The 27,556-nt window shown below is 42.6% G+C and overlaps 1 protein-coding gene across 1 annotated transcript in view; it reads right to left on the bottom strand.

Annotated features, from left to right (window-relative positions):
* Positions 1 to 257: 257 nt before the first annotated feature.
* UBE2H (ubiquitin conjugating enzyme E2 H) overlaps positions 258 to 27,556 on the bottom strand; it is a 101,186-nt gene continuing 73,887 nt past the window's right edge. The window contains exons 4-7 of the mRNA XM_045792650.2: positions 25,539 to 25,578; positions 24,040 to 24,092; positions 9,587 to 9,715; positions 258 to 4,599 (exon numbers count right to left, since the gene is read on the bottom strand). Coding sequence (XP_045648606.1) covers positions 4,475 to 4,599; positions 9,587 to 9,715; positions 24,040 to 24,092; positions 25,539 to 25,578 — 347 coding nt within the window. The 3' untranslated portion in view covers positions 258 to 4,474. The remainder of the gene's footprint in view (positions 4,600 to 9,586; positions 9,716 to 24,039; positions 24,093 to 25,538; positions 25,579 to 27,556) is intronic.

Genomic DNA, 27,556 nt, shown 5'->3' with positions numbered 1-27,556 from the left:
CAGCCAGCCTTATCTATAAAGCCGTCACCTCCCATTCCAGGTACAGAGACAGGACTCCGGAGGTGGGGCCTCTTAGTTACTACTGACTAAAGGGGACACTCCCTCTGTAAGAGCTTCTCGGTCAAAAACAGAAACAAGCTAACACCTGCTGCTGAGAGGAGTCGGGTGAACAAGGAGGGTGTCTGGTTATTTTTTGTTTTTTAAGAAAGGGCTAAGTGATTATCGAGGCTATCATCTTATTGATCAAGGTCCAGCCATTTGCCAAGGTATATACACATTTTATTTAAAAAAGTTTACAGTTTTCATTATACACAACTATTAAGAGGTTATAGTCAGAGGAGGCATTTGTCCTGTTGACAGAAGTGCCCGCTAGACCAGCACAATGCAAGGAAAAAGGCGGGAGGGAGGAGCTAGGGCAAGGAAAAAAGAAGCGATAAAAAGCTTAGGTTTCAATTAAGGGCTGGTAAGTCCCTTTTCTCTCTTCAAGTATCACACAATATGTACCAAATACAATCAGTAAATAATGGCCATTTCTTCCCAAGCCCACAGCCAAGACGAGTATTTGCTGAAGTGAGAGTCCTGGCCCTTCCTCTGGTGGGTGGAGACCCTGCCCGCCCGACCACGACGGTTAGCTCCCCCTCCCCCAGGGCCCTCCGCCCCAATCCTTGATGCAACTGCCAAGGTGATCAGTGGCCAGAGAAAATACGAACATGGATTCAGAAGTCCAAAGAAAACGCAGGTCTTTGCGCCCATCAGAAATGATTTTAGTCAAGAAGGCCGTGAACCCAGTTAGGAAGTTGGTAGAAGTAAATGGAACTCTCGCTAACTCTTGTTAATGGCTTTCACTTTCTGATTGTGTCCCTAGAACGCAGGAGGGCCATGCGCCATGTAAAATCAAACACCCGTTCCCAGAAACTTGGTGTCTAGAAACTTCACCCGTGACGGCCAGCAGAGGATCTGTCTTTCATGATTCTCAGCCATAACAGGAGGCCTAAAGAAAAGCAAGTGTCAGGCCAAGGCCAACCACGGCTTCAGGGAGCATTCTGAGGAGAAAAAAAAGTCCTTCGAAGGGAGACACTCCTCAGGAGCTTCGATCAGCCATTGGCAATGGGAACAGCTTCTGAATGGAAGAACGTTAGGGGCGGGAGAGACATGGCAACTTCTGAGAACTACCTTACTAGTATAAAATGCTGGTTCGAACCGCACGGTAACCTCAAGGAGGGCGAGAAGATCGAGGACGAAAGAGCAAAATGCCAGCGTCTAGCTTGGCAACCACGAAATGCAACCCGCCAGGCCCCGGTGCTGGGGCTGCCGGAGAGCAGCGGGCTCTGTGCTGCGGCTGCGGCCACCTCACTTGTCGGTTTTGGGGAGAGCTTGAGCTCGGTCATTTGAACAGGGGCAAAGGATGGCCTGCGCTGGTCAACCATTAGGTAAGACTTCAAAAAGATGGGTACACTAAGAAAGGGAGGGAAACTGCCAGAAGCCACTCTGACCTACTACCACCACCTTTTAAAACAATAATATTCAGCCCTTCTGAGGGGCTCTGGATGCTTTTCTGAGTGTTACGACGGGAAACCTGAAAAAGCGTTTGGTGCCGTCACACCCCCTCTTCTAGCCTTCCTGTATCATCTATCACGGGGGGCCAGAGACCTCTGATTCACAGCCGGGCTTTCTTCCAGTTCCCTCTGTACCTAGAAGCATAGTCTCCTTCTCCTACCTACCTCTCCCGGGTACAGGGAGGGACAAAAAGTTAGGATAAAAAGGATTCTGTTCAACTCATCAAAAACCAATTTCTCAGAGGAGAGGAAAAGCCCCCGACAGAGCCAAAAGCATGCATGGGACCGAGGTTAGTGCCGAGAAAGGATAGATTTGCACAGACTGAGAGGGTGCAGTGTGTTTTGGGTAGCAATTCCAGGAGCTTCCTGTGCTAATAGGGAAGCCCCATTACACCTTCATCAGACAGACTTGGATGGACGGACACACACGCACGCACGCCGCAGCCAGACTCAGATGTGCTTCTTAACCCTTGCAACCTCCCCCGACACGTCTTCATCTGGAAATTCCGCACCACGAGACTCCCAGTGCCAGAGCGTTCAATCTGCGGTGAGCTATGTCTTTTTTGAGAAAAAGGTATTTAGTCGGGGAGCAGAGCTGGGGCTCACATACATTCCCCTAAAGCTGGCTCTCCTAGTTTTGTTCTGTCTTGTTTTTGACAAGATTAAAAGCAATTATTATTTGGACATTATTTTTTTTGAAAGGTAATTAGAACACTATTGTTTATACAATATTGAAAAAATACAATTTTTTATTGTTTGAACTCAAATCACCACCCAGCACTTTAAAGCCTACCCTAAGTCGCACCTACAATTTAAACGGTTATAGCACAAGCAAACTGCTAATTCGGCAGGTAAGCAGGTTAGACAGTGCCAGCAGAGACCCTCCCTCCCCCAAAGTACTGAGAAGACAACGCGCTAGAAAAGTTAAAGCACACCATTCCATGTTAAATAGTTAACACTACCCCTCCAACAAGCCACAAATGCTAGATAGATAACTCAGTACGGTTAACTAACCACAGCCCTACATAACTGCACTTTAAATTTTTTTTTTTTTTAAAGAAAACCTTTTGCTTCATGCCCGTAATTAACATAAAATAAGTAAATTCTTTGTCTTTTATTTAGGAAAATAATCATGCTAAAAGCAAGTTGTACTTTATATAGATTTTCAAAGAAAAGATTGATTGTGCTTTTGGAATAAAAAAAGATAGGATATCTTCCAACCTCATGGACTCCAATCTTGTGGAATAGATAGCACGTCTCAACTAAAAAACACACGTCAGAAAGAAAAATGCAATTATCCCGGTGGGACATTCAAAAATTGTCTTTAGAAGGTTTTAGAATTGGCTAATTCTGCTATTGTCCTATTGGTTGTGGCAAAAAAGGGATACAGACTTGCTGTCTCAAGTTCTCCGGATTCAGCAGGCAGCACTCCTATTTGGAAGCAAGCCTGCTGGCAACCTGGACACACAGCGAGCTGAGCACACATCTGATTAGCAGGCATTTCAAACTGTCTGATTTCCTCTTAACACATACAGGAGGGAATATGTTCTTCCTTCAAAACCTGTTCTCCTGCAGCCTGTTTCCGAACTCTTTCCTCCTATTCAGTCACACTCTGAAAAAAGTGGTTTGTTTTTCCCGTGTAGAGTCACTTTGGGTACAAGGACCTTTATTTGTTCCAATTATTACTCATTTTAAATTTAGAATATGTGTTGGGTCTAAAATACCCATTTCCCACCCCCACAAGCAGATGATGACCAAGGCTGCTGCCAAGAGCAGGAGAAGGGAAAACAAAACCAAAAACATGAATGAGAGCACCCGGGAGTCACAGCCACCAGAAAGGGTCTTCTTGCCGAGTCTAATGGTCCACGGAGCGGCTATCCCAGGAGAAGGCCGTCTCTTGGGTAGGCGAAGATTAAATCTGCAACCTGTCTAAGCACAATTCACACACACACACCATTTAAAAAAAAAAAAAAAAAAAGAAAGAAAGGAAGGAAGGGGGAAAAAAAAAAGCTCCAACCCAAACAAAAACACCCGCAACCACCCTTAAATGTAAAGCTCCTAGTCCGGGGCAGCGGTCTCAAAGCGGCCGACAGGATGAGGATGTGACACTGCACATGCTAGATGACATGAAACACCTTCCCAGTCACTTTCCTCCTCCTGTCCCGTCCCCCCAAAAAGGTATGGATCACAAGCTCTACCCCAAGAAAAAGAATCAGGTTCAGAACACACTGCCAAAAGGTTCTCCAAAGCAAAACACTTGTGGCTGCAGGGCCTGGTAGTGAGACGGCCAAGATCTACATGTGAAAATGTACTTAAAATCCAGAGTCGAAAATTGTTTCACGTTTCAATACTCCAATTAGCTCCCTGTCTTATCCTCTAACTCCGCAGAAACGGGGCCACCTGGGACTCAGGAAGGAGCGGTCAGGCGCTGACGGGCCGGCTCTACGCGCCCACAGCAGGCCTGGGCCTCCCCCGTCCCTCCCGCCCAACCTGAAAAAGCACTATTCTACCTTCACGTCCAAGAGCTGCTTGGTTTGGTTTGTTTCTTTGGAACCACCAATAAAAGAAGCAACTTTTTCCTGTTATTTTTACTCACGTCTAACTATCAGAGCGGCTATTTCTTTTGACAGTTCAGCAGCGCGCAGGCTGACTTGGCCACATGGACTTATGAACGCATGCACTCGGACCGCATATTGCTACCAAAATGGAATGTGCGAATATGCTATGCACCTCAGGTTGAGAAATGACCAAGAAATCAAGATCTAAAGGGTGATATATAATATATATATATCAATGCTATTATCCATAAAAACCTTGTTTAGTAATAAAAAAAATTGCTTTGTTTAAATATGAATATTATAGTCTGCTTCTCATGGTTAGGAAATAATAGTCTTTCTGAAAAGCAGGTGCTTTTTCTACTACAACTCCATATCCTGGGCCTCGTCTTCCGAAAAGTCAGACATAGAACTCTCCGACGAGCTGTCACCGGTGCCCTCTTCCTGCTCTTTCAGTGCCTCCTCCGTTGCGTATTTCTGGATGTACTCTGCATGGGGTGGGGGGGGGATGAAGAAAACACAGGGCCAGTGAGCAGGCAGGCATGTGCTTCAGGGACCCCAAAGCTGGCCAAGTCCCAGGGAAGTTCGAGCCTTCCTTACCTGCCTGGGTATGGTCACTAAAGCTAGGGGGAAATCCCACGGGAGACGTCTTTGGACTAAGAGAGGCGAAGCAGCACATCTGATTTGCAGGGAACAGACCACACACTGCACCTGCAGCCCCGAACTCCCTGCGGCCGTCGCCTCCCAAGTGGATGAACACCTCCCAGACACACGTGTACGAGGCAGCCGACCGCCCTGCACCTTGGCTGCGAGGCACGGGAAAGCCGGCAGACGTCCAGGACGGCGTGTGGTGTGAACCGGCCTCCAGTTCAGCCGCCAGGCTGCCCTCACTCTTGCCTCGTTGGCTTATCCATATGGCTGCGCTCCTCCAAACTTGCAGGACTGGGGATGTGTGAACCCCCTACTTTCTTATCATCACTATGATAATAAAACTAGTCACCTCCCAGGTAGAGCAAGACTAGTTAGGATTCCATAGTAATTTATAAGGAAATCCCCCATCATTTTTAGACTTGCAGTTATATAATTACAGTCAGCCCAAATCTATTATTTTAGGAATAGATTTTAGTCCAAACAGATCCTGCCTGTCAGGTTTTTGAAGCAGCTGGTGAAAACAGTCTCTCAGTCTGCTCGGGAATGAGCTGCTATGTGGAGACACAGGGAGCGTGAGCGACTTTATCATCTATTATTTACCTGAAGATTTATGCAGCTACAGCCTAGGCTGAATCTGTTGGCTGAAAGAAAACTGTAAGAACTGCTGAACAAACAAACTTGTTCTAAAAACTCTAAGTGCGTACTGTGTTTCAGTAAACAGCCCACACACAATATGAAGAGGCAAGACAGAACCCTATTCAGCGTGCCAGCAGGACAGAAACATGTCCTCACGGCCTTAGGCTTCGTTTTTCCTCCTTCGGACTCATAGGGACTGAGTATGAGAGTAAGAGAAGGAAAACGGCCAAATGAGCCTGCTGACTTTGAATCATGTAACACAGGGGCCTAGCGAAGAGTATTTTTGATATATTTAAAGAGTTGTTTGTTTATTTATTTATTTAAAAAGATTTTATTTATTTTACTTGAGAGAGAGGAGTACGAATGGGGGAGGGGCAGAGGGAGAAGAAGCAGACTCCCCGCTGAGCAGGGAGCCCGATGAGGGACCCAATCTCAGGACCCTGGGATCACGACCTGAACCACCCAGGCACCCCTAAAGGGTTGTTTAAAAAAAAAGGGAGGGGGGGAAGAGAATGAATATGTGACAGAGACTACATGTGGCCAAATCCAGCCCTTCACAGAAGTTTGCAGACTTCTGACTTAGAACCCTACAAATTCGTAATGAAGTTTTATGCGGAGATGAGATTCCAAAAGCTCCTGATTAGGTAAGAACTTACCTAAATTTACCTTGTAGAGAGACAGAAATGTTTATTAGTCTCAGAAATGTTATTTTTACCCTCTAATGGGTCAGTTACTTTGCTGGATTTGTAGAAAGAAGTGGCTGCACTTTGACATTTCTCTCCGACACTGTAAGGTGATACTATTAGTCCTCTTTAGTATATTTGAGGAAATAAATACGTTTTTAGTGCTTAGCTTACAGGACAAGGCCTTTCAGAAGACAGAAAAATGAAGAGCAAGGTCGCTGATGAGCAGGAGACACAGATGCAGATAAAAGCAGTTGGCTGACGACTGACATTGGAGGGAAGCATGGAGGAAGGGCCTCTGGCCTCTTAGAGCCAGGAAGGCAGGCACATCTGCGCTGACCCTTGAAGGAACTCTCAGCTGCAGCATAGGACACACCATTCCAGGCGAAAGGCTCAGCCTCGCCAAAAGCACAGGGGAGGGGGTGCCTGGGTGGCTCAGTCGGTTAAGCGTCTGCCTTCGACTCAGGTCACGATCCCAGGGTCCTGGGATGGAGTCCCACATCCAGGTCCTTGCTCAGCGCGGAGACTGCTTCTCCCTCTCCCTCTGCCTGCTGCTCCCCCTCCCTCTGCCTGCTGCTCCCCCTGCTTGTGCTCTTTCCCTCAAATAAATAAAAAATCTAATTAAAAAAACAAAACCAACAACACAGGGGAGAAGGACGTGGCCAAGATGTCAAAACCAAGGCCGAGAACAACATTTGTATCTGAAGCAAAGAAGGCAAAATGTATAGGTCCTGCTGTAGTTGGATGGTGACTATATGGTTAAGTTATTCTCTGGGTTTTTTCGTAGGGCTGAAGCTTTCCCTAAGGAAGGGAATATAGCTGGGTATCTGAAACTCGTCCAAGGTGATGGTCACATACTGCGACGCTCAGGAGTGAAGGCACAGATTGAGATCACGCACAGTGAGAGCGAGCCGTCAACAGCAGGCTAAGATCCCGCTCCTTAAGCAGGAAAGCGACGGAAAGTGACCTATCTTTAGACAGCTCCACTGGTGTGGCCTGTAGGCAGCTCACATCTACATGACAAAGAACACCAACTAAATAGGAATGCTGACTAAAATGCACGGTAGGAAAGGTTATACGCACTGACCTGTGAGGCTAGGCATAGAAATGTCTGGTAACAGCCGGGCAGAGAGGGCCCACCTACACACGTTTTTGGAAATCACCTACCTGGAGGGAACTATCTACAATGGTGGGGGGTGAATCAGCTCCCAAGTCGCGGGGGGGAGGGAGGGCTGAATGACTGACACTCTGAAGAGAATGACCAGGACTGGGGATGGAATGAGAAAGGTTTTCAGGAAGGGAAGGGGCAAAATACAAAAGCTGCAAAGCAGTGAGGCAAATGGGTCTGGAGCAGGGTGCACATGATTAGGAAGAAATGGGGTCACACATTATCAGTAGAGGGGGGGGAAACAAACTAGCAGGGGTTGAGGGCAAGAAGTGGGAAGTTTGAAAATGACAGGAGATAGAGAGCAGGACTCCTAAAGAAGCCCACAGGAGCAGACAAAGTTTTCTGAAATGGGGCTGCCTCTGACAGGCTGGGCGCTGGGAGGCAGGGGAGAACTGGGAGAACAAGCCTCCAGGCTGGGGGCTGGGGCGGGGGGTGGGGGTGGGGGAGGTAGTGCGTATAAGCCATCAGGATAGTTCTTACAGCCCTGATTTCCGCATTACTCAGGAAGACAAAATGATAGCCAACACTGACATTTCAGAAAGCTCAAATTCCCTAAGCTAGAGCTTGCCATTCTAAAATAAAAATGTAGATTGGATTCCTTTGTAACTGGTATTATAGCAGATATGTACTAAAACAGGAATACTGCTAAATTGCTGAGGCATAATGAATGTAAGAACTATAGAAATACGCTCCGCACCAAGATATCTGTGGGTTGCAGACACTGTTAAGTGATTCCTGTGTCACAATTTTAATACCGTCTCATAACAGAGTTTTATCTGGTTGAAACGGACTGCTTTTTTCCCCCTTGAAATGCATGTTTGTTTGGCTATACAGATATTCTGCTACATAAATTAGATATTAATTTGCAAAAATTAATATTACTGAGACCTAAGTAAATTAATTGGAGTAGATTTATTTCTATTTTATCTCAACAAAAGTACCAACAAGTACCCTACAGAGATCAGAGAAGAATGAGAAAACCAAAGGAAAGCCTCAGGTGCGCTTGTCTCATACCTTCCCCGTTAAGAGTGAAGACCTGTATATTCCAGGCTCTTGTAAATTATTTTTACTGCCATCTCTTGCAAACGGACCTCAGAAGGGTCGTACGACTGGCAGAAGTTGACACTCTGAACTGCTATACAGATGGACAAGTCATGCTAACAATTAGGTAAATACCAATGCCTGCCATTTGCTAAGGAGAGCAGGCCTACTTTCATGGACTTTGAATTCCTTTCCCTTCTGGTGGAACTTTAGACTTTTCACTATGAAGGTTCTCAAGCACACAGAGAGGTAAAATGAACACCAGTAAACCGATAAGTTACAGAAGTTCTTTCGAAACCACAAGTTCATTTAATGAACTTTATGTCCCACTAGCAGGTAAACTGTTTCAGAATGAAAAAGGAGGGTTCTCAATTGTAAAGGATGAGCAAACTAGCCCTACCACCACGAGCACATTTCTACCTAGCACAGCACATTTCAAGTTTTACTAGAAAACGGCCCTGGGGCCAGTTATCTGCAGCAGACAAGAAATGTGCCCAGATGTAAACTTTCCAAAGTAAATGAAAATCAGTATGGGACCAAGAAAAGAAGCCAGTTGGATATTCTTAATCCAACAGGTAAAGTGTAAAAAAGGTATAAAAAAAGTATATGGATAAATTTGGCATTTCCCAACTTCCAAAGTTAACTGCTTCCCTGACGGGCCAGGACGATACTGTATATAAACTAACAGGAGATTATGCCTTTCACTTAATGCTTCATTCTCGAGTCCCAATTTTCTGATTTTACAAGACAAGAGGAAGCAAATGTAGGCTAAGGTTCTTTTGGACAGGGGTTCCCGGGGATTTCCGGCACAGTCACATCCACCACCACCCAGCAGGTGCCCCCCACTTTCCATCTCTCCTGTGCTCTTTCTCACTCCTTCTCGTCTTCCTTGCTGGGACCTTCAGTCTTCCCAAGGTGTGGATGAGTCCTTGGAACTACAGGGGCTGGTGAGTTCTGCTCCAGCCCACAGACCACGGTCTCTTTTAAGGCCTGAGAAAAATTATTATTAACTCAGAAGGGCTTTTAATGATCAAAGCCCAATACACGTAAGTTCTTCTGTCTCCAGGTTAAACTGTTGTTTTTTTTTTTTTAAAGATTTTATTTATTTGACACAGAGAGAGGCAGCCAGCGAGAGAGGGAACACAAGCAGGGGGAGTGGGAGAGGAAGAAGCAGGCTCCCAGCGGAGGAGCCTGATGTGGGACTCGATCCCAGGACTCTGGGATCACGCCCTGGGCCCAAGGCAGACGCTTAATGACTCAACCACCCAGGTGCCCCTAAACTATTTGCCTTCTTACCTTTAATCTTCTGCTTGTATTCTTCCGGTCGGTGGAGGTACATGGCCGCAGCGTCACCATTGAGAGGATCTATGGGGTTGGGATAGGCCAACAACTGGGGCAGGAAGGACTCAAATATATTGGTAAGATCTGAAAAAACAAACAGAAATATGTCATGCATGGAAAAAAACAAGTTCACCTAAAATTCACTTGAATTCAGTAGTCAAAACTGCTTATCTTCCAAAATAATCAACCACACGGAAGTTTTCCATCAAAGCGTGCTCCATTACATGCGATCTCTATTGCATATTCTTTTCAGCACAACTTTAAAATTTAAAATTTAATTTTCTTCGAAGAACCAGATAAGGGTATACCTGATATGTGCTTTCAAAGGCAAGTGTCCCAATTCTAATTCACTCCATGTTCTAAACCAAGAATTCAGAAATAGTACATACATTGTTTAATTAAAATGCATGCCGCAAAACTCTGTAGCACTCTACATTCTTATAAAATGAGATTTCTCTTAATATCACCCTTTTCTACAGCTTTGAAAATCCCCACTCTGAAAAGTATTCAAGCACCAGATGTCAAAAGAACACAATTTTATAGGCCTTGATATTTTACTCAATTCTCATCACCTTTATTGAAGGTAAATATAATCAGTTTTCTAATTCTTCTGGCTAATGAAGGTAGGAACCTACACAGGCCACTTAAAATAACAGGTAATCATAAGACAGAGAAGTACAAATTTACTGAATTTTATTAACAATCATTCTGATAAACATTTATTAACTCCCTTCTTGCCAGACGCAGCACAAGGTGCCGGGTATACAGAGATAACATTTACACACACAGCAAAGTCAACACGAACTTTGCAGTCACGTAGTGTTTTATAAAGGAAACAGGCCTCGCAGACCTGTAAAATAAACGACACGCTCCCATCAGTTCAGAGATGCGGTAACTTCCATGCTATTTGCTTCTCCGCAGTCAACTGTGGAATCAGTGCCTCCAGCTCTCTACCCTACTTCGGTTACTCTATCAAGTTTTATAGAAAGATTTCTGGTTCTGGAGGGAATGCTGAAGCATATCAGCATAAAAACTACTCTTTCATTTATTCTGCTCTTTTAATGTATTTTTTCCCTCTGGAGTGAGCACTCTTATGCAGTATTAGAAAGGAATGTTTGGTCAAGCCACATCACTTCAAATCAGTGCTTCTCAGCCAGGGTGATTTTGCTCCCCAGCAGACATCTTGTGGTGTCTGGAGAAACTTGTGGTTGTCACACCTGGATGGGGGAGGGGGATAGGTGGTGCTACTAGCCCTTGTGGACTGAGGCAGGGGTGCTGCTGAACACCCTACAGTACCAGACCGCCCTTCACCGCAAGTCATTCTCCGGGCCAAAATTCCACAGTGCTGAGGTTGAGAAATCCTGGTCTAGATAAAAGGGGTTGACAAACTTTTTCATAAAGGGCCAGAATAAATACTTTAGACCTTGTGGGCTACGTTTGGACACTTAGCTGTGCCACTGTGGCACAGAAGCACTCACAGATAATAGGTAAACAAACGGGTTTGGCTGCGTTCCCATAAAACTTCATGTACAAAAGCAGGCAGCCAACGTTTGTTATCCTCCGCTTTAGAAAACACCACGAGTAACAATCAGCTCTTCCTTGTCAGTGTAAGGCTTCCTTAATGGTTGGGGTGAGCAGCTGGAGAACGAGCTGCACATTTAACAGAACTTTCTGCATGACGACAATGTTGTGTATCTGCACTGTCCAATAGGGTAGCTGCTGGCCACATGTGGCTGTAGACGCACTATGGCTGGTGTGACTGAGGAACTGAAATTTTTAAAAATTTAATTCTGATTTATTTAATTCTAATTAATTAATTTAAATAAGGACACATGGCTAGTAGATCCCATATTGGAGAGCTCAGGTCTAGACGGTAATGTCACGGACAGTCACAGGACAGCTGGCATAGTCCTATTCCCACGCACCAGGTACTGAAGCAGAACAAGTTTACCTTGAGCCCCAAGTAACGGAGACTTGGTATAATTACATGGACCGGAGCTATTTCCACCTTCATAAGGCTAACTTCCCAAAGAACCATGTTATAGTAAGATTCCCATGTACCAGGAAATAAATGCAGAGATTCCTAATCAAAAAAGCAAAACAAAAATAATCTTCCAAGATAACCCCAATCACCTGTAGTAAGTTTTCACTGCCGTTTTACTTACAATTTTTTTAAAAAAGGAAGCAACATATGCAACAAACCAGTAATCATTCATGGTACAAAACCACCGAAAACCACTCAAAGTCTGAAGAATAGAGGAAAACACTTATGCTCTAATGCTGGGGGATAAAGCCCATAAAATGGCATGTTCTCTAGAATTATAACTATGTACAGTACATGTGCATAATAAGAACATCTAAAAGCTATCTCAAGGCAATATGCTTGTGACTTCTTTTCACACACCAAGTGACACTTGGCTTTTTTTTTACCTTTAAAAATAGCATTTTCCTATGAATATGTCCTTTCTACTTTTGCATACGTTTGAAATATTTAAATAAAACATAAGTCTAAAAAAAATCAAGGTAAATAAATTCAGAAGAAGAAAAACACGGGTGTGGAAGTTTTACAAACTCAACATGATCCGCGAGCAAAGAAGAGTTAACAAGAGTTACATTAATACTAATAATAGTAACAGGCATGGTAGCAGCCACAGTGTGCACTTACAAAGCCCTCACTACAAGCCGGTCCCCTGTAAGCACTTTGCATGCACACTCAGTTTCACTACAGCCAATGAGCTAGGTACCATTACTAGCTCTATTCTGCATATGGGGGAAACTGAGGCACAGGGAGGTTAGGGGACTTGCCCACGGAGCTGGGTTTCAATCTTGGGGTTATCCACCATGCTGCCTCTGTCAACAGATGAAATGAGCACTGTCTAAACTTTCATGAAGGCACAAGCTACCCACATCTTGGCATTAAAATTGCATATCCTCAGAGATGGCCACCCCCCACCCCCGCTCCCCCGCCAAGTCTTCCTTTCTCACAAGTTCAAGGCCAGCAGAATGATCTGTAAGCAGAGAATGTTAAGGGATTTCTGTGGCTGAACTGTCTGACACTTCACAGAGGCCTTGTGCTTGCTTTCAAGTCGCTAAACCACAGAAAAGTAGCCCATGGCTGTTCACAGATACCCACACATGGTAACCTGGGTGTTCTCCTGTCGCATCAGCATTCCAGGTGCTACTCAAAAACATTAGCAGCTGAATATTCCTATCGAACAGCAACAAAAACCTTTAAAACACACACACGACAAAGTGTAAGTTTTATTTTAAGTAGTGTTCAGAAGTGCTTTAGGACTTGAGAAATATGGCAGATGACATGTTTTGTAACTAGGTGTTTCCTGTGTTCCAAGAAGGGATTTTTATATCCTTTCCCCACTACTTTTAAGTTTTTCAAGCTACCAGTAAGTGGCTCTGCCTAGGTACTTGTTCCCAACAAGTGAAAGAACCCTCGATTATTTGTTCTACCTTCCTACGTCTGTCTTCCTGCATTAACACACTTCCAATCCATTTTACGGATGTGCTGAGTCACACCTGTAAAACAGAAGAGCAGAAAAAGAAAAGTACACAGCCCAGTTCTGGGTGAAGAGGGCAGCATCTGAAGACCAGGATGTCATGGCTATGGCCATTTTATTTTATATTTTTAGATTTTATTTATTTATTTGAAAGAGAGAGAGACAGCATGAGTGGGGCTAGGGGCAGACACAGAGGCAGACTCCACTCTGAACAGGGAGCCCAATGTGGGGCTCGATCCCAGGACCGTGAGATCACGACCTGAGCCGAAGTCAAACGTTTGACTAAGCCAGCCAGGTGCCCTGCTATGGCCACTTAACGCAGCCCTGAAAGTGGCTAACAGAATGCCACTGAGAGGGTCCTCTCCAAGGAAACATCTCTCAAAAGTTGCAGATAAAAATCTTCTTTCAAGATAAATGTTGAGAGAAGAAACCTAAACTGGGGCGCCTGGGTGTCTCATTCAGTTAAACATCTGCCTTTGGCTCAGGTCATGATCTCAGGGTCCTGGGACTGAGCCCCATGCTGGGATCCCTGTTCAACAGGGAGTCTGCTTCTCCCTCTTCCTCTGCCCCTTCCTCTGCTCATGCTCACACACTCTCTCTCTCAAATAAATAAATAAAAATCTTAAAAAAAAAGGAGGAGAAGGAGGAGGAGGAGGAAGAGGAAGAAGAAGAAAGAAGAAAGAAAGAAGAAGAAACCTAAACTGTAAACCAAAAGTGAAATAAAGATACTCCCCTTTGGAAAAATCCATTATAAAATGAGTATTTTTTTCCCCTAGAATTGTTAACAATAGTAATAAAACATCAACATCTCTTCAGTTCAAAAGTCTTTTTAGCACTCCTCCACTTTTTGAAAGGGAGAGACCCAGACATGCAGAACAACCCAATCCTGCGATCACCGTCAGCTCATTCCATTACTGGCTGCCTTAATTTTTAAAGGAAGTCCAAAGATCCCTGAGAAGTATGGTTTATGATGAGCTCTTACTTTTGCTTTGGACTAAATCAGCACTTACAAAAATGTAGTCCATTAAGACTGATTCTTCAGCCTGATCTTACAGTATTAATATTAACAATATTACAACATTCATTCCTCAGTTTAGGCACTTAAACTAATAATTTATATTCATATTTAATTTTTAAAAACACTCAAATCATACTCATCTCTCATCAAAAGCAGCACCATTTACCCCCTTCAGTTCAGGGCAATGGTTCCTAGTGAGTCTGGATCCTCTCTGCCCATCAGAATTACCTGTTGAGTTTTTTCAACACCTGCATGCCGAGGCCTCATGACCTACCCCCCGGACTCTGGCTTAGGACAGACCGGCATCCATGTGTGTGCAGAACTGCACAGTCAGAACATGCTATCTGCCCTACGCCCCCCCACCCCCAGAACAAACACAAAGAGGGCTATTTGCCTGCGGGTTCTCTGAAAATGTTCAGGCCTCTCAACTAAGCTGTTCTGGACAGTGTGGAGCCACCCGAGCCTGCAGCGCCCCTTCCCGCACTTCCTCCAGGGGGAGGTATTCTAAACTCAAGGGGGGAGAAAGTGGATCCATTTTCAAGGGCCATTAACGGGCTGCTTCAGAGCATAAGAGGCAGCGAAAGAGATCACCTAACACAGTGTAGACATCGGGCAGAGCAAATTCCATTAGACTGAAGTGTAGAAGACCACAAGTCTAATCTCAGGCCTTCCACTGACTTGCTCTTTGACCTTGGGCAGGTCTCTTCCTCTCTGCACCTCAATTTCTTCATCTGCAAAAAAGAGAAGTCTAATACTGCAGTTCCTTACAAAGAAGAATTAACACATTACTAAAAAGGACTATAAAATAGGTTTCATAAGGCATCAAAGGACTAGAGTCACATATTAAAAAAAAAATATGCCACCTTCTTAGAGTAGAAATTTCAGCTACCTGTATTCCTCAAAGAATACATGTTAATTAAAATGAGTCACACTGAAAAAAAAATGCACCAATTCTTAAAGTAAAGCCACCCTACTCCAGGTGACTCACAAAAAGATGGGACGTGGCTTAAAGGAAAAAACACAGGAGGGGATGAATCACAGATCATGTTTTATTCTTGGCTGTTCATAAACCACTGACCATTAAGTTATTTCTTCTTCCTCTATTTCCTGTGAACGTTAAAGTGGGAATTTTGGTAAAGCATGCTGCTACCTTCAGGTTACAGCTCTATGGATGCCCAGAGCTTGACGTGGCCTGCCCCACCAGGAGCTGTAATTACCAGGCAGGCAGTCACCCCAGAGACTTTAACTTGAATAATATTCATCTGTTTTTTCAGATTTAACACCCCAGATGCTGTAACTCAGAGGCCACCACCATCACATGGTATAGTCATGGCGAGGGGCCGAGTCATCAAAGCCACTCCCCCTCTCCTCAAAGGCCACCTCTCCCACTCCCCCGGATGCCCAATGCCCTGGGTCCCTTCCTTTTAAAGCCAAACAAATAACATACAGAAAAACGTGCTCAGCAAGACATCATTCACTTGCACAGCAGTGTGAATTCTGTGGTGTTCGTAATGGAAGAGCTTCATATACTCTTCCTCTGGGAAGCTCATCATCTTACAATTTTAAAGAAGCAAATCTACGCTGATAATTCCCAAATCTTTCTAATTGGTCCTTTTTATTTCTAGTCTTACTGAATTCGACACACCTAAAATTATTTCCCTGAAAACCGAATCTTTTCTCCTAATACCTAAGGTAGACTCCAACGCCCCTGTCCCTAGGCTCCAAACCCTCTAGAAGGACTTTGCTTAGGCTTTCTCCTTTATTCTATGTACTCAGTTGGTTTTCCAGACTCACTGCTTGTCCTAACTAACAAAATGCCTCTCGCTCCTCTTCTGTTTTCCCTGGCATGTAACTACACCAAGGCTAATGTACCATTCCACCTCAGCTCAGGGCCTGGCCTTCCAGGTTCCATACTCTTGCCTCTGTAGTAAGAGAAAGCTTCCTTAAAACAATCAGTCAGGTCATTTCCCATCAAGAGCAAGTTCCTCTTGTTTTCCTTCAAAACTCTTCATATTCCAGAAGCATGCTATCCAAACAAACTTAAGAGTTCACGGGTCCCTTCCCCTCTAACGGAAGACCCCCTGGGCTTCTCAAGCTGAGATTCACTACACCAGCCACAATTCAAGGTTATTGATCTGTTCCATAATCAACAGGGAGCAGGGCCGAGAGGAAGAAAATAAAAGTCCTACTCATAATTAAAGAGGTAAAAAAAGATGGATAAAAATCATGAATTGTTGATTCTAGTGGTCTAGAACTAATGATTCTCTAGAACTTACACAGATCTCTGTCTGTGGACTTTCGGCCATTATGGTTGAAGCTACTGGCTAAAAACTTAGTTGAGATCACTTAAGAATTTCAACCATGTTATTCATATCCTTGATTTATTAGAGAAAAATCAGCAGCTGACCTTTCAAAACCCCACTAATTGACTTTTGCTCATCTTATAAGCAATTGTAATTAGTCCACCACAAAATGCCAAGAAAGTCATAAATTTACAATATGTATTCAAGACAAAACCAATCATAAAATTTCATTTCATTCATTCAACTTTTTTTTTCTTTTTGGGAGGGGGAGGAGGTATCTGTTAGATGTATAAAAAATACATATGAATATATGTGTAATCAAATTCTTACAAGACTGAAATAGCAAATAAAATTTTCAGATTTCTTTCAGTTATTTAATAATTTCGGTTAACTAACAGATGTTTACTTTTCTGCTCTTTCACTAGCTCCTAATAAGTTGGAATATGAACAATGGATTTTTAAATTTCTCCTGTTTTCAGTCTGTGAACACTAAAAAAAAGTGAAATTCTACCCTCACAAACGAGGAGTCGTCAGAAACCTGTATTTCTTCAACCTGAAGAATAGCATTTCGTATGACCAAGCAGTTGTTCTGGGTGAAGGACCTGGTAAGCAGGGGCCCTGAAAGGTGGCAGGCATCTTGAGGAAAACTTCAAAAAAGCTGGTCAAGAGGAATGCCCTCAGACACGCAGGCGGACTTGCAAGAAGAAATGGCTTTGAAATTAAAAATAACATTCTCTAAAATAACTAACTTGAACCCAACTTCAACGAGAAAGCCTAATCCTATAGCTGCTTTGAGGGCACATACGTGGTGAGCAGAAGCAGACCACCACAAAGACTTCCTGCGGTACTGTGGCACAGAAGCAGTGGCCACAAGGTTTGCCACGCCATATTTAGTCTACCGAAGGCTGACATGCTGCTAATAGAATAATGTATCAAGCCTCCAATCTGCTGGAGGATAAACTCAAGAATGTATCCAATTACTTAACTGAGAGGGTCTTCTGTGTTTCTGTGTGGATAAAATGTATGAGGTCTGAATTCATCAGATTTATAAAAGTTCTCAGCTTGGTCCATGGGGATCTTTTATTTTTTTAAGTAGGCTCCATGCCCAGCATGGAGCCCAACATGGGGCTTGAACTCACAACCCTGAGACCAAGACCTGAGTCAAATGCTTAATCAACTGAGACACCCAAGCACCCCCCATGGGGATCTTTTAAAGACAGAATAAGATTTTATGAAGAGGGTCATGCAAGCAAAAAACAAAACACACCTCCCTCCTCATACCTTTCAAAAAAAAAAAAAGAGTGCAATTAGTAGGAATTAATAAGAATTAGTAAACACTCAAAGCATTTTTGCAATATGACTGATAGACTTAATCTCACTAGGGGTAGCATTACGATTTTTAAGTATTCCAAGCTAAACACAGGCATTTTTGTTATATGTTGGAAAGGGCACGGTCAAAGACATAGGGCACTAAAACTGGAGGAATACCAGATCCATTCCGCTAAGTGCCAGATCACCAGGCCACCAACCAGAGGTGTGTAGTTACAGAACATGGAACATTTTAAAGCACTCTGCCAGACTTAGAAAATCCTCTCCCATGCACTGCAGCTCCCTCCCCTGAAGTCCTTAACCTGTAGAGGTCTGCAGAGCAAAATGAATGCTGCACAGAGATGAGAATGAAGAAAACACGCTCCTGTTCCCCAAAGCCATTTCCCTTGTTGCCTTGTCGATCTCACGCCCCCTGCCTCACTCAGGTGCTCTTGAGAGGCTGTTCATCTTCATTCAGACCTGGTTTGACCCTGCTTACCTCAAAAGACTGCCAGCTGAAACACAGTGATAGGATTTGTTATTAACTTTCCAGAAATAAGGGCAGTTAATGTACAATGAGCTAGCTGGTACTCTTACAGTCATACTAAAACTCATTATTAAAGTTTTTAATTACTAGACAATAATTTAGTTTGTCTTTAACATCAGAAAAAAAGATAGTCATGCAATTACAAGATAAGTGGCCACACATGGCCAAGACTTTACCTCTACACAGTGATCACAAGCAAATGAAAACAAACCCACACCCTCACGACTGAGCCCTGAAACTACAGCCCCAAAGAAGGCAGAACACAGCTGTGGCTGTCTTTCAAGGCCACAGCCTGGCTCACGTCCCACCATCCACACAGCCCGGAGCGCTCCACGATCCTAATGCTGACCACCAGTGAACGTGAATGTGGTGTTTTTAATGAGTTTCCGTTAAGTTGTTTAACCTAAGACGACCCTGTTTTTCTGCGTAGAGCTAATTAAACTCTTGGGCCACATACCAACACCACATCTGAGTATCTCCGAGCAGACTGACAGAGGAGGTGGGCCATGGAGCTAGCTAAGTACTGCGGAAGCCATCAAATCCCAAACTCAGCATGTTATCTTTATTTCCTACAGCTGACATTTCCCCCCCACAGTGCTGAAGAGAAACGGCTCCACCTGGACTCTGTCTGGGAGGCTCATAATGACATCCAGCTGCTCCAAAGGCAGGATGATGTTTATGATTCCAACATGCCCCGATCAATACTGAGTTCTCCAGCCCGTTCTCAGACGGTAGTTGCTGGCCAATCAATCATCCATGCAGACAGATTCATGTATCTCTTGTCTGTGTAACTACACTGAAGTGGCTAGAAACATAGTTAGCAAACACTAGTGGAACATAAAGCATTATTTTAAGACACAGTTACCCTCAGCCAGAATTTTAATTGTGTGGAAAGATTCACATGCTACCTGACTGAAGAGAGGGATGGTGTAAATATTTCCACCATGAGAACACTTAAATTCATTAGGCGCACAGTATAGTACTATTAAATAAATCCATGGTTTAAATTTTCTAAATGCCTAGTAAAAGAAGCTTTGTTTCTCTTGTCTAATTTTAATCTCAAAGTCCCTGCGGCATTCCTTTTGTTGTAGTCAACTTCATTTGTCTGTGATTGACTCCCCAGATGACTCTAGGGGAAGTAATTTCCCAAATGTTGATTTTTCTCACCAGCAAAGTAAGAGGAGTATCCAGTCCATTGGCTAGCAACCCTAAAGGTGAGAAAGAATAAAACTGTAAACTGCCCATTTTATAAGAAAATTGTTTTTGACCTTACTTGTGCACGACTTAATCCACAAAATAAGTAATCTACCAAGTCAGTTGAAAAATGAGTAAAATTAAATTGGAGAGAAACACAATTTACAGGAGTCAAGGATGCACAGCCCAGAAGGGTGGGAGAGAAATTAAAGCCATACGGCAGGGGAAGTACCAGCTTCCAGGAGTGTAGGTAAAAAAGCCAACTATGGGTAAAATGTATTTGGAAGTAAAAAGGAAAACTGGAAAATAGTAGGGATGCTTAAAAAGCTACCTGTGGCTTCATGAACTTTCCTCCCATCAATCTTTAAAATTACAGTTGTTTCTGAAACTAAAATCCAGATCCCTTTGGCTGCATTTTGTGTTTTCCAGAGCTTTTATCATTGCTGTCTGGAAGAGGAGGAAGGGAGGAAAGAAAAGAAAAGAAAAGAAAAGAAAAGAAAAGAAAAGAAAAGAAAAGAAAAGAAAAGAAAAGAAAAGAAAAGAAAAGAAAAGAAAAGAAAAAAAGAAAGCAAAGAAAAGAAAGAAAGAAAAGAGAAAGTAAAGAAAGAAAAAGATGCTACCATACAGGAAATGAAAATAAATCAATTTTGTGATGGCATCTGCTACTTTCCCTTAAATGTCACAAGGGTAACAATAGTAACTTCATACTCAATTTCGTATGACGACAAGCATCTTTACAAAATTAACCCTATTACCCACTATAATTAGCTCTCTCGCAAGGTTAAATAATATAAAATTGAAAATTACTGAGTGATTACACTACAATCATACCAATTCTAAGTTTCTGAATGAACAAACTACATGGACACTTGGCAAAAGAAAACAAAATGTGAATAGAAGCAATGAGTCAGGGGGACTAGAGGACTAAAGCTGCTACAAACAGGAACACTGATTAATAGCAGGTTATGGTTTAAGTATAAATCTGAAGTTTCAACTGGGAATTGCTGCTATACTGAAACTCCGTGTATCCATTGCACAGTACATGCCTTGGGGCAAAGTTAATTGCAGGAAATTTCACAAGTAACTCCCTGCTCCTTACTATATTATATAGTAGAGGTGTTGAAACAAGTTCTGGTTGCCAGGTTAAGCCTTTTGGTTTTGAGTATTTGTGTTAAAATGCCAACTTTTTCCTATTTGTTGTTTTATATTAAATTGGGTTTTTTGTCCCCTGAACTAATATTCTCTCAAGAATCACAGCAGGAAACTGTATGCCTCCAAATTCACCAATTATAGATTAGCCTTCAATGCCAAAGGCTTTAGCAGTTTGCAATAAAAATTCAGTTTTGATCTCAGGATCAGGGAAGTCTAAAAGAAACTTCAAGGTCATCTGCACCAACCACCTCTAGCACTTTTATATCAATTATAATTACCTGCTCTAAAACTTTCCATGAAAAAAATGAATTTTCTTGAGTAGTAGTCTGGGTTTGAGCAAAATGTCAGAACAGTTCCCCACACTGAGTATATTTTAAGTAGGCTCCATGCTCAGCGTGGAGCCCAATATGGGGCTTGAACTCACGGACCCTGAGATCAAGAGTCAGCCACTTAACTGACTAAGCCACCCAGGTGCCCCATGAGTGTATTTTTGACTACACTCTAATAATACTCCTTCTTGGGTTCTTGCACTTACCTACAATGTTAGTGTTGTCCTTGTTTATGTATTATGGAACACCTGAACATGACTCATACACATGTAATAGGGAAGTAAAAGTTCACTTTGACCAATGTGATTTAATCCTTGTTACTAAGTGCCTTACAAAGCAATGCTTTACTAACATTCTATAGATGCGATGAAATCTTAAGTCATGTTGGGCTTCTGCTTTCAAGTCTGTCCTGAACCTCATAAACCCCCTGGTAGGAAAGTAAAATGGTACAACCACTCTGGAAAAGTCTGTCAGTTCCTCAAATGGTTGACCACGGGGTTACCACGTCACCCAGCAATTCTACCCCTAGGTAGACACCCAAGAGAAATGAAAATGTATGTCCACATAGAAACTACTCAAAACAGCCAAAAGGTAGAAACAACCCAATTGTCCATCATCTGACAAATGGATAAAAATGTGACAGCTGTAAAACGCAATATTATCTGGCCATACGAGGTATGAAGTACTGATTCACGCTGCAACACGATGAATCTTGGAAACATGACGTGAACTGGAAAAAAAAAAAGTCACAACAGACCACATATTATATATTCCATTATTAAAAATTCCAGGATAGGCAAATCTAGAGAGACAAAAAGTAGATCAGTCATTGCCCAGGGTTGGGGGTGAGGAGGTGATAGCTAAGGGATTTTTTTTTTTTTTAGGTGAAGAAAATCTTCTATGATGAAAATGTGGTGATGGTTGTACTTAACTGAAATTTGCTTAAAAACTATCAAATTACATGCTTTAAATGGGTGAATTTCATGTATATGAATTATAATTCAATAAGCTGTTATTTTTAAAAATCTGTTCTGAGATGTGAAGTACTTGAGAATCAGCAAATCTCTTCCACAAAGCTTTTCTGGTCAGCAGTAAAAGAATTAGTTGAAGTCCAATTTACTTTACTGTAATTGGAACGAGCTCGCAGCATTTTGTTATGTACATTTCTAAAATGCGAATGCAGTTTAAGAAAATACATCATTACATCAGCTATTCCAGGCAGCCTGCCATGAGACATTTTTACCAAAAAAAAATCTTAAAAGGAATCCATTTAACCAACCTCAGGGTATATGTTCTTTCTTGTTGCCTCACTTCCTTATAAGCAATCATATCCCTAAAATTCTCATGCTTAACACTATTAGGCATGATTAAGTCAGTCATTCACTCAACAAATATCTGAACCCTTATTGTACATCATGCACTGTTTTAGGCACTTGTATACCTGTGTACGTGTACACACACACACACACACACAGAGTCCCTGCTCTTGTGGAGCTTACAATCTAATAAGACAAGATAAACAATAAATGCTGGTTTTAAAGATAGGTTTTTAAAACAGGGTGCTATGCTATGGAGGAATGTTGTTTTACATGGAGTATCTAGGAAAGGAGGCTTCTCTGAGGATGTCTGAGGTGAGGAAAGAAGGTGCCCAGCCATACAAAGACCAGGGAAGATAACTCCAGGCAGAGGAAATAATTTTTGAATGGGAGAATCAGGAGAAAACAAAACAAAACAAAACAAAAGGATTACCCGTGCACTGCCGGTGACCGGCATTCCGCCGGCGAATGGTCGCAGGCACCTAGTACAGGCACGCCCGGCAAGGCAGCTTGCAGACTGTGCTGGAGTAAGATGTGTCAGAGTTGTTCAATAAGAAAGGTCAGCCCTGGTTAAGCCCTGCCTAAAGGGATCTTCTTGGACCTCTCCGCAGCTGTTTACCATGTGCACCGCCCATTCTCACCACACATGGGTACCAGGCGCTGTGTAATGAAGTGCTGGGACATAGAGACCAATCAGACAAGCACCTATGGCAGGAAATCATCCAGTGGCACAAAAAGGTAGGCATCGGGGCGCCTGGGTGGCACAGCAGTTAAGCGTCTGCCTTTGGCTCAGGGCGTGATCCTGGCGTTCTGGGATCGAGCCCCACATCAGGCTCCTCCCCTAGGAGCCTGCTTCTTCCTCTCCCACTCCCCCTGCTTGTGTTCCCTCTCTCACTGGATGTCTCTATCTCTGTCAAATAAATAAATAAAATCTTTAAAAAAAAATTAAAAAGGTAGGCATAAACAACACATATAGGTACCAAGTAAAAGTGCGGCACAAAAAAGGATATAAAATGTAGGAGCATGCGGGGATTGCTTGCCTCTGGAGCACCCGGGGAAGCCTCATGGGGTGGGGGCATGAGAGCAGAGAGGCTGGGACACCTGAACTTGGACATGTGGGGCAATACAGATCGGTCTGATGTATCCCTAATTAAGTATGTTTCAAAATATTTTTAGCTCCCCAACCAAGTTACAAGCTCAGGGAGCGAAGGCCTGATACTCCTCACATCTCTCTGAGATACTGAGCGTTGTATTGTGATGTACTGTGATTCACTGTAAGAGAAGAGATGTTGATTTCAGCACCGAGGCCAGGCTAAATTATTCTTTGCTTCATAACGAGGTTTTGGGCTTCAAAACAGGACTCTCCAAACCTCTTAATATACCAACTCACTTCAGAGGGACATTCCCTTTTCCAAAATTCGAAGGTATTAGAAGTAAACAGGTACACAGCAAGCTACATACACACATACAATGCTTACATGTGTATTTGCAGGTCATATGTACACCACTATACCTTAAGTCCAGAATCTCACAAGATTATTTTAAACTTCCACTGCTAAATCAAAGTCTGTACTTGAGAGAAAACATTTTTTTCACTGATCGAACTTTCCCATCCAGGCCCTCATAATCCCTTCCCATTCCCAACAAAACATCCAGGGAAGAAAAGCCAAACAACATTTTTTAGGCAGTGTCTCAACATCTCTAAAAAATATTCCATGGCCAAACTCACCATAGAGAGCTGTCCAAGTTTGATTAATTACATCTAGACACACAGTTCCTGACCTGAAACAGATGGAAAGAATGGCATTTTTTAAAATATTAGAAAGCTAGTCGCATGTATCTCGCAACTACTTTTATTTATCAAGAAAAGTACCTTTAATAGATCAAAAAAAAAGAGAAAGAAAGAAAGAAAGAAAGAAAGAAAGAAAGAAAGAAAGAAAGAAAGAAAGAAAAGGAAAGAGGGAAGGAAGGAAGGAAGGAAGGAAGGAAGGAAGGAAGGAAGGAAGGAAGTTAGGAAGAAAAAAAGAAAATGAATCCCAATTAGGGAAAGTATGATGAGGAGCAGAATATATATAAAGTCTTAATGTTTCCTCAGAGACTGAAAGGAAAAACCCGCAACTATACCATGGAGAAACCAGACAACACCTTCACCAGGTGCTGAGAATTCACACTGACGACTTGGCGGGGGGGGAGGGGGGAGGCAGACAAACCTGTTTGCCTCCCCTGGACCCCGAGGACACAGTCACACTTTGTGGTTTTCTGGCCCGAAGTGCATCCTCTGGATCTAATGAGGAGGAAACACCAGACAGCCCCAAACTGAGGGACGGTCTTTAAAATAACTTATCTATATTCTTTTAAAAATGTCAACTTAAAAAAAGCTGAGGAACTATACCAGACTAAAGAAACATGACAAGTAAATGCAACACATGGTCCTGGGCTGGATCCCTCACTGAGGGGAGGAAAAAAAGTGCCAAAAAGGTACATTGCTGGAATGCGGCAGTAGATTAAAAAGTACCATACTGATATTCAATTCCTGAACCTGACGACGATGCCGTGGTTACGTAACAAACATCCTTGTTGTTAGGATGACTGACACACAAAGTATAAAAGGACAATGGGGATGATGTGTGTGTACAACCCACTCACACAGAGTTCAGAAAAGCTCATGTGTATGTGTGTGTAACAGAATTTAGTGCCGTGACAAGGAAAAACTGCAGAACAAAAATTCATATATTGCAAACAGCATCCAAAGCATACAACAGGAGGCACATTTTAAAGTATCACTAATAAAATATTAGAAGGAAAGAAAGGGTAAGATTCATTAACTGATGAAACTACAGCCATTTGTGTTTGCTTTACTCCCCAAAACTAAGAAATACTTCAAGGGCTGAAAATAGTAAATCTGTATACAAACAACTGATCTCTGAGTTGTGTCCACACAAAGAGAACGGAGCTGTGGAATATTACGAATGCTAGCCAGGTATCAGAGGGAATGAAGGGCCCACGCATGGCAATGGAAAACCTAAGCAGCCCAACAGCAGGATATCCACGAAGTGGTTTAGAATATCATAACCCTGGGACTCCACAGTTTAAGTGACCATACAGTCCTCCCTGTTGATAAAATCCAAAAAGATAACTGAGGTGCTTTTTTAATAATAGAGAGAGAGAGAGGAACGCTAACAAGAGCAGCTGCTGCTAAGATTTAAACATTTTTAAATAGTTACTTACGCTTCATCAATGTTGGGATGGAAAATTTTATTCATGAATCCTGTAAAAAGAGATGTTAATTAGCAGCAAAAAAGTGTCCAGAGAACAATTCGTTTTTAAGTATTTTAGTACTGGAAACAATTTCAGTATTGGAAAAAGGTGATGATACCCATAACTCATTGCTTTTAATCTTCAATGTTTGGTTACTGATAAGACTATATACTCTCCTGACAGTGTCAATTACTTAAAACACATCAGAGTTCTATTAAAAAATGAGCAGACTTTGACAGCAGTGCAGCTTCTTACATACAAAATAATCACTAAGGGAAACTGTTTTCTGAGCTATGAAGGTAACTTGCCAAGGAAATTTGTAGTACTAAATAGGTTATAACTAGTGCCAATTACTTTAACCAGAAAGTTAAGAAGGCTACTCTGACTTCCCTCCCAAAGGTTTTATTGTTCAATCTCTAAATTTAGAGGTTCTGCATTTGAACTTCTCCTTCTGAAGCTCGGTTACGGGTATCATACTGCTACACTGTGTGCGGAACATGAATGAAGCTGTTGAAACACTAAAGGAGCACCGCTTCCAAACCACAAAGGATTTCATAAGAACAGTGACCAAAATATTTCCTTTAACTTTAGTCTACTCATTCCAGGAAACCCAGTTTTGATTAAAATTGGGGCAACCAAGAAATGAGGCAAGGAGTTTAAAAAAAATCTGTCAGATGGCTATATTTGTCAGGGATTCAAATTTCTTGATTTATTCCTAGAAAAACAAGTAGAGACTTTAACAAATTAATGAATTTATATATACACACACACACACACACACACACACACACACACACATATAATTAATTTTTTTTTAAGATTTTATTTTTAAGTAATCTCCACACCTAACGCGGGGCTCAAACTCACAACCCTGAGATCAAGAATCACATGCTATACTGACTTTGCCAGCCAGGCATCCCTAGACTTTAACAAATATATTGACATTTAAATTCAAAGGAGAAACTAATTTTTCTCTAATTAGAATCAGTGATTTAATCAGTTTGTATATATGCAAATGACAATACGCTAAAGCAGAGGTCCACTGTCGAAGCTGTCATTTTATCATCCTTCTCTCATTTCAAGACTTCCTTATTCCGTTTCACATTTCAATAAATTGAAGCTCCCTACTAAAGTGACCATCACTATGTCCCTCCCGATCCTACCCTCTCTCACCCCCCACCCCCACCTCACATTTCTCTTTCCTTCATTCAAAATATGTTTGGTCAACAGCTTTTTGTCAGGCCCTGTACACTGTCCTCCAGGAGGTCGGTGTGGCAGCGGGACAGGATACAAGGCAGGAAGTGCAGCGCGTACAAAGAACTGACACAGGTGAGGCATGATAAGGGGAAGAGGACGCTGCCAGGAAAGATGCAGAGAAGTGGCATCTGAACCTCAAGGACGAGTTTCAACATCGGTCACCTTGGAAAATCTAAGAAACTTCTCTCGACTTAGGAAACAGATGTAAGAATACAAAACCCTAGGTATTCCGGTCTTCGTTTGTCTAGTCACTCCAATACTAACTACGCTTCTAATTTTTCTTTCTTAATCTTTAGTGTTGAAATAGCTTCATGTAGGGGCGCCTGGGTGGCACAGCGGTTAAGCGTCTGCCTTCGGCTCAGGGTGTGATCCCGGCGTTATGGGATCGAGCCCCACATCAGGCTCCTCCGCTATGAGCCTGCTTCTTCCTCTCCCACTCCCCCTGCTTGTGTTCCCTCTCTCGCTGGCTGTCTCTATCTCTGTCAAATAAATAAATAAAATCTTAAAAAAAAAAAAAAAAAGAAATAGCTTCATGCTTTCTCGGTTGCTATCAAGAGAGCCCATGCGATGTTTAAATTACTCTGATGCAAAAAAGAATTGCCTTGTGTCCAATTACTACTTCATATTAATTTTTCATTAAGGAAAATAGATGCTTCCAAGTCTAGATTTAAGAAATATGTGTTTATTGAAGAGATTCAACTAAGCCAATACTAATGTTCACGTCTCAATGT

The sequence above is a fragment of the Ursus americanus genome, chromosome 3 (genome assembly GCF_024610735.1).
Source record: "Ursus americanus isolate L20-20 chromosome 3, mUrsAme1.1.p, whole genome shotgun sequence".
NCBI classification, from domain to species: domain Eukaryota; kingdom Metazoa; phylum Chordata; class Mammalia; order Carnivora; family Ursidae; genus Ursus; species Ursus americanus.
The sequence above is the reverse complement of the archived record's forward strand: the minus strand, read 5'-3'. Positions and strand labels throughout refer to the sequence as shown.